The sequence below is a fragment of the Poecilia mexicana genome, unplaced genomic scaffold (genome assembly GCF_051168715.1).
Source record: "Poecilia mexicana isolate PSO_F unplaced genomic scaffold, ASM5116871v1 scaffold_13, whole genome shotgun sequence".
NCBI classification, from domain to species: Eukaryota; Metazoa; Chordata; class Actinopteri; order Cyprinodontiformes; family Poeciliidae; genus Poecilia; species Poecilia mexicana.
In genome coordinates this window covers 16,737,610-16,746,620 of record NW_028263382.1, presented here as the reverse complement: position 1 = coordinate 16,746,620, position 9,011 = coordinate 16,737,610, and the positions used below count along the sequence as shown (strand labels likewise).

Below are 9,011 nucleotides of genomic sequence, written 5' to 3'. Positions count from 1 at the left end.
ATCCCAATAAACTAATCAAACTTTGTTTCTTAAGGCAACACAACTTGAAAAAGCTCCAGGGGCGTGAAGACCATTGCGAGGCATTGTACAAAAGACTTTGGGATCTTTAATATTTGCAAGGACATCCTATGGCTATTAACAGAACCAGCGTACCCATTCACACGTAGGTGAAAAACATTTTACCACATCCTATATAGAACAAAATAGCTGTAAACATTAAAACACATTACAAAAGTGTTGCTTATAACAGCAACGTACATTTCAAGACTTTGCAGGTCAATGAAGTAATTAAACATGTAGAAAAAAAACCCAACTGGCCACACTTTTTTAAGTTCCTAAAAATTGCTGTTTTAAATGATTTACTGCCCAACAACCCTTATCAAAAACAATGATGCAGTTGACCAGAGATGAATTCAGGATCGAGCCGACTTTACGCCACTGTGGCCCACAGCACCTACACTGTAGAACCAGGAAGAAACAGGAGACAAGTCCAATTTAAAGCATCTTCTGCTTGGTTAGACACATTCTTCACTTCATCTGGATGCAGTTTTCATCTTTATTTTATTCTTTTATTTAGTTGAAGCCCAGCCTCGTACTATGGATCTTCATCGGAGCTGGAGGAGCTCGGCAGGAGAACGCACTCCTTCCTTCGGCCTCTTTTCGGCCGCCTCTTGGCGATTCTCAGCCTCCTGCGTATCACGTCTAGAACACAAGCACATCACAGTGAGCACTCGTTCCCAGCAACACGGAGATCAGATCCCCGTGCGGTCCTACCTACCCGCCACGCTGTCGTAGTCCTGATGCGGGTCGCGCCAGTACAGGCTGGGTGTGGTCCTCCAGTGGCGGTACAGGCGGGTGTGAAGAATAGACAACGTGAGGAGAACCAGCAGGAAGCCCAGCGCTGCTGCGGCCCAGACTGCTTCATCCGTCCTGGGGGTCCTCTGCAGTCCGATGTTCACCACGGCGCCCCGGCTAGCCACTGCGGACGGTTTAGAGCAGTCGCAGCGTTCGCCTGCTTTGCAGTCAGAACACTCGTTGCTGCTGGATTTCTTGGTTTCCGACTGGGATTTGGAAGCGGAACTGGACTTTGTGGGAAGGGGCTTGACGATGGGCAGTCGATTATGTTCAGCCTCCCTTTCTTTGACATCAACCACTTCTTCATCCTTCGTCCTGCCCTTAACCATGAGGCCCTCAGCAGTCTTTATCTCCTTCATGCCGTCTCTGACAGAGTCTGCACCTTCATGTTGAGATGGATCAGTCTGAAGCAGACTCTCAGAGTTGTGCAACACCAGATGAGGGGTGGGCGATGATGTAAAAGTCTGATGTTGCTTCCGGGTCTCGGACTCAGAAGTCTGGAAAGAAGGATCCAGGGGACGCGTTTGTCCTGGATGCGAGTCTGATTCTGGTCCAAGCGAGCTGCTGTGATTCTGGACATCGGCTGTTCTTTGGGGAATGGTTTTGTTGATCTGACTGGAGTCATTTGTCATTTTATCAGCTCTGTTATATTTTGCAATTGCAGCTCGAATTTCCCTATATTTCCTTCCCTTTTTAATTTGTCTCAAGGTATCCTTCTTTATACCAGGCGGTGCCGCAGTGATTCCACTCAGCAAAGAAGAAATGGTCTGCTCACAGCATTGCCTCACAGAAACCTATGGATTTAAAATAGTAGTTACTTGGTGTTGTACCAAACACCAACGTTCTTATTTTTGATCATTTTACTCATGATGCCACATGTAAATCAACAGAAAATCAATGTATTTCACCAAATCTTCTAACCTTATTTTCTGCTGATGGCCCCAGATGCTGCAGGCCTGCTGACCTGGTCAACAGGAAGTTGTACTTCCTGGTTTGAGTTCTCTTTTCAACTTTACGTCTGGTGGCTTGTGTCGCCTGCAGCCAATCGCAGACCTCTGAAGAGGCCACGGTGGTCAGCTCCAACGTGCGACCCCAGGACACCAAGGCTATTGGCTAAGGATGACAAGCATCCCATTACAAACCACCCTTCAGATTATTAAACTGAGTGTTAACTGCAGTGAAGGGGAAAAAAAACAACAGTGGTGTTTACCATGTCTCTGCTGAGTTGTGGGTGTGGAGTGATGATGTGACCCGGCAGACAGGAGCGAGCCAATACAGAAAGGAGGCGACGCTCACCGAGCTCCACACAGGGATGGTAGAGCAAAACAGTGGCACCATGCTGGGAAAAAAAACAAAAAAAACACGTCAGACCAAATGGTGAAACACTTTGTAACCTAAATCAGAAAAGCGAAACATTTCTATAAGACGTCAGAGATGATTTGTCTAAAAGTACCTGCAGGTCAGCTGCTCTGACCTCTGAGGTTAAACAGAAAATGTGATCCTAGATCGTGTGAAAGTCATCACACTTAGTCACACGTAAGGTTTCATCACGCAAATTTAAAAATGTAACAATAACCTGAGTAAATACAAAAAGCTGATTTTATTTCATCATTTTATTAGTGGAAAAAAAAATCACAACCAACCTGAGACTTCATGAAACACTAAGTATGAGTTTGTTGGAAAAGTAAATAAAGCTTCAGATTGGTGAAAGTCACTGTTATGCTTCATCTATCTATCTGCTTCATCAGGTGATCGTGAATTTGCCAGGATCATTTCCGAGTTGCTCAGTGTCTCTGAAAACACAGGAGCCGTACCATCTGTGGTGCTGCGGTATCCGGACAGTCAAATTCCAAACGTTTCTGCGGCCCTGGTGGACTGGAGTTTGACCTCTGTGCTTTAAAGGGTAGGTCTGTACCTCTGTTGTTCTGCAGGTGTCCCAAAGGCTTTAAAAATGGCTTTGTGTTCCTTTCCACACTGACAATGTCACTAACCTTGAGTCTAATCTGTTCTTCAGTTGCTTTAGATCTTTGATTTTTTTTATATATATATATTCTTCAGATGACGTTTTGATTTAGGATGTATTTTAGTCTACATGTTAGAGAAGTTCTCTTTCGTGGGATTTCTTGATTATGTGTCTGACTGAACTCTGCTTTCCACAAATGTGGTCAATTACAGGTAAATCTTTAAAAATAGATTTTCCATTAATGTGGGTTATGTGTATGTGACATGGAAATTAGTTCAGGTCTGAAACATTTAAGTGATCTGAAACGGTTAAAAGGTAAAGCGCTCAAATATTTTGTTCACAGCGCATTTTTGTAATTTGAAAAGTTCTATATTTACTGTCCATGAATCACTCAGAAACAGCCTGTTTCATGTGACTAAATTTTACATTTTTTTTTATCTTAACTTTGTTGCCTGTTGCAAGAAATATGTGGATTTGGAAGACATTCCACTTGTACCATGAGCACCTTTTAGCAATGACGGCGCTAAGATCTGGGAGTTGGGGGTGGGGGGGGAAAAGAACAGCCTGACCTGCTAGTATGCTAATTAGTATGATTACAGTGACGTCTGTTGAGTCATAGAATACAAAAACTTCCTGGATGAGCTGAATTTACTTCACAGCACAGGCCGATGGTTTTAAGTTACTTCTTTCCTGTTAGCTGAAGTGCTTTGTAAATATTACATTACTACTACTTAAGTCTGTGGTTTTCAAGGATTTAATATGTAGCTGTAAACAGAATGCAGTTGGGTAGAAGGTAATACTTGGATCTTAATCATCATAGCAACAGCACACTGACTGAATCTCACTTTCAGTTCTCTTGGGAGAAAGTCCCAAAGGGTATCTTAAGATCTGGACGTGTTAAATCATGTTTCCACTCCTGTGATAACAAAGCCTGGATTATGACCAATACTAGAAAGATATCACTATGGTATTATTTTCTATTTCACATTACATTTTGAGGTGATTATTGTTGAGGTGTAAATGACAACAGTAAAATTAATAAACAGATGTTTTTTTCTGCTTTTTTTTTTTTTTTCAAACTGCATTGAGTTTTTTTTAGTAAATCCTTCAAAGTACATCCTGCAAAGTTGTGATTCCAATGCATTTAGCATAAAATATGACAATAAAGCAACATTTTCCTGCCACAGCCACTCTGTTTACATCTAAATATATGACAGAGAGCTAGAATTGAATGCAGATCTTGGTTTAGAGGGGTTTTTTTTATGGGACTTGTAAAGCATCTCAACAGACTGGAGTCAAACGACTTGGCAGTAAGTTCCCGTGAGGAGAGGGATGAGCAACAGACAGAAAAGCTGAATTTAAAAATGTTGGATTTTGACACTTACATGCAAATTATTTAGCCACCGCTGAGGAGGACAATACAAGTACTCTCCACTCTCTGCCATTACTGGCCTGAATGCTCCACTAAAAAGAAAAAGAGGTTACATTCATTTTATTTCTTGCACATATATAGATTTTTTTTTACAACAGTGATGTTTGCAGAAATTGAATTATTACACATATTGTCACAATACAACCACAAAGTTCTGATATTTTTAAGATTTTATGTGACAGATGACTAAATAAGAGGTGAATTAGTGTGAAAGAGAAATGATACATGGTTTTCAAATTTTCTTCTAATAAAAACTTACAAGTGTGGCATGCATTTTTATTCAGCTCCACTAAATCAGACCTTAGCAGAATTGCCATTTACAGAGTGAGAGCTTTTGTTATTCTTCTTTAAAAAAAAAAAAAAAAAGAAAGAAAGAAAGCTCAAATTCAGTTAAATTGGATGGAGAGCAACAATTTAAGTCTCGCGTAAGATTATCGATTCAATTTGGGTCTAGACTTTGGCTCCGCCATTTTATCACATGAACATGCTTTGATCTAAACAACTCCATTGTTGCTAAGCTGTATTCTTCGGCTTATTGAGAGTCTTTTCCGTCTCTTACAGGGTTTTCTCAAGGATCATCCTGCATTTAGCTGCATCCATCTCCCAGAGAATTCTGAGCAGCTTTCTTGTCCCAGTTGAAGAAATAATTGATGGTTTGTTTAGCGTGAAATGCCTAAGCAAATTGAAAATGTTCAATTTTAGTCTTATCTAAACAAAGCATCTTCTACAGCATATTTACTGTGGATTTCTTCTATAGCTTTCTTCCAGTCAATCCTCTATAAAGTGCTAGATTTGTGCCTTATGACTAATATTTGTACTGCCCATCAAGTCTTCCACCTAATATGTTGAGCTCAAATTTCCAATTAAACAGGAGTTGGGTGCAAATGCAGGTCACACTTTTCTTATTTTTATAAGGAATATTTAAATTCTGTGTGAAATTCCTTCCACTTCACCATTATGTGCTAATTTGTAAATCACATAAAATGTATCAAAATTTGTTATCGTACCATGGATAAAAGTTAATACATTAGTAAGGTAGTGAACACCTACCTGCTGGGAATGGAGTGTTTGTAGGGGATCAGATAATCCATGCATATTTCCCTTGCTGGCTATGATGTAAGAGAAAATCAAAACAAATTAACTTTTAAAAACTTTATGATTAGTATGAGGAAAAATCCAAAGACATCTGCTGGTAACAGTTTTTAAGTTTAATTTACTGAAAAGGGAGGCTTATGCCAGCTTCTGTAGCTAAGTGGATGCTTAATGTTTGCCCCTGTATGCCTGCATCCCCTGGCTATCAGATGAAGCCAGGGGATGTTCACATTGAACAAAAAGGATGAGAACAATTCAACAAAGACAGCAAAAGGAAAGGAAAGTGCTTGGTAAAGTGTTTACTCACCTCGGGGTCACACACGGTGTCAATACTTGGAAGTCTCTGTAGATAGGAATAAGAATGACCCCATTAAACTGCTGATAGAGCAACCTGAGCAACATCAAAGCTGACAAATGCCCAGCACTTCGGTCTGAAACGTGTCTACAAGTGAAGTATGTAGATTTAGGGGATGATGTAGTGTGAGCAGAGCTGAATGTCCAGAGTTTATCTCTGTTGCTTTCCTATGATTGTTTTCACTTCCTGAAATTTGTCGTCTAACACAGCCTACCTCACTGGGTCAAAGAGATAACGAATAATGTAGATGAAGTCAGGGACGTCTATTGTATCCATGGTTACCTGAGCAGACTCTGGCGGGGAACGGACTGAACACCCCCAATAAACCGCATCTGTAGGCAGGTCTCTGTCCAAATATAGCTGAAACACACACAGAAAGTAAATGTAGTTACAGGGCTGAAATGACTGAATGTAGCTCCTGCTGAGCAACAAACAAACACTGAATCGGTGATACAGCTATAATAACACAACCTTACCTTTCCGTTGTCACATCCTGGTCCCAGAGATTCGGAAGCACCGCACCGACCCAAGGCGAGCCACAGCGCCGCCAGCAGAGTCGCTGTCAGCGGCGGGGAGCCCGTTTGGCTCGGCATGGTGAGGTCCAGTCACTCATTCAAGTCGGTATAAACCCCGCATTTAGCTGGTTTCCATAGCTTCCCCGTAGTGCTCTAACAAGAGACGGTTGGCAAAAACAACCTTCGACCTTTCGTTATCCCCAAAAGCACTAAACGGAACCATAGCAAAAGGTCGGTTGAACAAAAGGTGTGTCTATTCACTCTTAGCTTGTCTGAAGTCTCGTCAGTTGTGTTTCCTTCACAGAGCAAAATTAACAAGAGACAAAGTAAATAACATACACAAAAGTGCTTAGCAGAGAAATGTAAACACTTCCATAAGTTCACACGGGCGACATATTAGTTAAGATAGCAAGGTCGCTGAAAACTGCCATTTCCGTCTGCATTTCAAAGTAAAAGCGTTATTCACCTATCCACAAAAGCTTATTAGACATGCGTGGAATAAGAATGTTTGGGGGGTTTTTTAGCCCAGTTTATTGGCACTTTTTATATAGTGAAATGGAAAACTGCTTTACAAATGCGACAAAAACAAAGGTAAGATTAGTCAATGTATAAAGCAAAACTCATAAACGAGGCAATTAAAGCATTTTAACGGAAAGTATGAGCAATGCTAAATCAAATTAACTATATTGGGGTAAAAGTTATATAAAAGATGACCATATAATATGGAAAAGATACAGCCAATATGGATTAAAAAATAAACTAATAAAATAATCTTGTATCTTTGTAGGAATGATGGAGACAAGAATATCAATTTTGAATTAAGGAGGTTTGGAGACAACAGGTTCAACTATTACCTTCTCACATTTATTGCTTGTCCTGGAAAAACACTGAGTAACCACATGATTTTTTTTTAACAAGACATAACATCACTCCTTTTTCAAACAGTGTGCCAAGGTGTGGCGTGGTCACTTCTAATCAGCAGCATATTGACTGAGCTTCAGCTAGCTGACTGATATGTTTTTTTTTGTTTTTTTTTTTTCAGACATCATTAATACTTCTGATTTTTTTAAGGTGGTACAAAGCTGACATAGTGATAGACTATGTGCTTATTTAAAGTCAGCCCTAAGTCTGGGTTTCTTTCTCATCTTGAGGTATTTAGTCACTGAGAGCCTAGCTGAGAGCTCATATCTTGGTCTGTAGTTTTTGGGACCAGAAATTAAAACGTATCAAAAAACATCTCTTTCATCTGCATTTAGTTGGAGGAAATACAGGCCAGACCAAGCACTAATAATGTTGTCAAAAGCTTTAAGGGATAGTAGTCATGCGGTGACCCAGAAATATAAAGTTTAATGATATTTGCATATGGATGGTAAGATATGTTTTAATGCTCCGCAATCTGAGCAAGATTGAGGAGTATTAACATAGATAACAATCCAAGAACAAAGTCTTGAGAAACACCACATTTGATCATTGTTTGCTCACATTCACATGTGCCAAATGAAACAAAGCAGTTCTCATTTGCTCGCTAAATTCTAGCGCATTCTATCATAGCCTCAAACAATCCCACCCACTTTTCTGGTCTATCACTCAGTATGTATGGTGTCAAATACAGCACTGAAATCCAGAAATGTCAATGAATGCATTTTAGTGACATCACATCTGATTAAACTTCAGACTTTTACAGATGCAGTCTCAGTTCGGTGTTGTGGTTAAACACCTGAAAGCATTGAAGAGATGTATTTTTACCTGAGAGGAGTATTTGTTGGTAAACTACCCTTTTCAAAATCTTTGATAGAGTAACAAAAAATGCTACATTAGGAATGTACCTAACGAAACAGGCATGCAAACAAGAACAATAATTAGGAAACCCTACTAAAACACAATTTGTTAGACAAATATTATATATACATGTGGAAATAAAATTCCAATTATATTTTTTTCCTCTGTTTTTTCCAAAGAGGAAAAAAAAAGTACAATGTGTTTTAACCATAAGACATTAAATAAACATAAAACCTCAATTGTTTTCTTTTATGATGACATCTAAGATATAAAAAATGTTACTGAATATTTTATTTTTCCTTATTTGCCAAAATATGTAGAAGTGACAATGGGTGATTTGTCCAAATTAGTCACTTTTTATTCATTAATAAAAGAAAAAACACCCTTAATTGGTTTAATTGGTTAAACACTCTACTTCCGGTATTGCGCTTTGTTGTAGCTTTACATATTCAGTCTACGGAAGCCGCAGGCATAATAAAAAAAAAAGCTCTTACTATTGGCCGTTTATCCTCTGGAAAGAAATTGTATGTTTTAAAGGGACATTTGTACATGTTACTGTCGAGAAATAACAATGTAAAATCATACATAGCATTACGTAAAATTGTAACATTGTGAAACATGTCTATTGCCTTACTTTATATGTTGTAAAACATCGTTTTGTTTTCAAAACAGATTGGTACTTTGGGATCCTGTTTATGAAACAATAAGTAAAGTCGTAAGAACTTTTGCAATATATTTTTTAAAGCGTTCGACACACAGTGTTGACAATCCTCGGCCTGCAGTGGAACCTGTATTACCAGCTCGCACAGGCCACAAAGTAAAAAGCCTCTTATGACACAGGTAAAAATAATTTTCCTTTCAAAATACAATCTAAACAAACAAAATAATGCGCGAAATATATTGAAAATATGAGTAATTTAATCAAACAAAGCAGTTATTTCTATAAAAGTCACCTGATCCTTGCCTGGTAGAGTTTACCTTCTATGAAAATTCTGTAGCTGTTTCCTTTTTAAGAGGGCT

At 39.1% G+C, this 9,011-nt stretch overlaps 1 protein-coding gene across 3 annotated transcripts; it reads right to left on the bottom strand.

Moving 5' to 3' along the window:
* Positions 1-83: 83 nt before the first annotated feature.
* Positions 84-8,988, bottom strand: tp53i13 (tumor protein p53 inducible protein 13). Of its 3 annotated transcripts, none has more exons than XM_088011773.1 (10): positions 8,970-8,988; positions 6,174-6,421; positions 5,980-6,057; positions 5,650-5,685; positions 5,301-5,359; positions 4,204-4,282; positions 2,066-2,194; positions 1,777-1,968; positions 779-1,649; positions 84-702 (listed from the first exon to the last, which is right to left on the bottom strand). In XM_088011773.1, the coding sequence occupies exons 2-10, from the start codon at positions 6,288-6,290 to the stop codon at positions 596-598; spliced, it is 1,668 nt and encodes a 555-aa protein (XP_087867899.1). In that variant the 5' UTR covers positions 6,291-6,421; positions 8,970-8,988; the 3' UTR covers positions 84-595. The 3 variants fall into 3 exon arrangements, with proteins under 3 accessions (XP_087867899.1, XP_087867900.1, XP_014854773.2); XM_088011774.1 differs by lacking the exon at positions 8,970-8,988 and adding an exon at positions 8,626-8,942; XM_014999287.2 differs by lacking the exon at positions 8,970-8,988 and having other exon boundaries at positions 6,174-8,608.
* Between the last annotated feature and the right edge of the window lie 23 nt (positions 8,989-9,011).

Bases quoted from the DNA above. Each gene is read 5' to 3' on its own strand.
- tp53i13 (XM_088011773.1), bottom strand. From the start codon at position 6,290: ATGCCGAGCCAAACGGGCTCCCCGCCGCTGACAGCGACTCTGCTGGCG. The intron at 2,195-4,203 runs GTAAGTGTCAAA...TTTTTTTCCCAG, and splicing joins GGTGGCTAAATAATTTGCAT to CATGGTGCCACTGTTTTGCT. The intron at 703-778 runs GTAGGTAGGACC...CTTGTGTTCTAG, and splicing joins GGACTACGACAGCGTGGCGG to ACGTGATACGCAGGAGGCTG.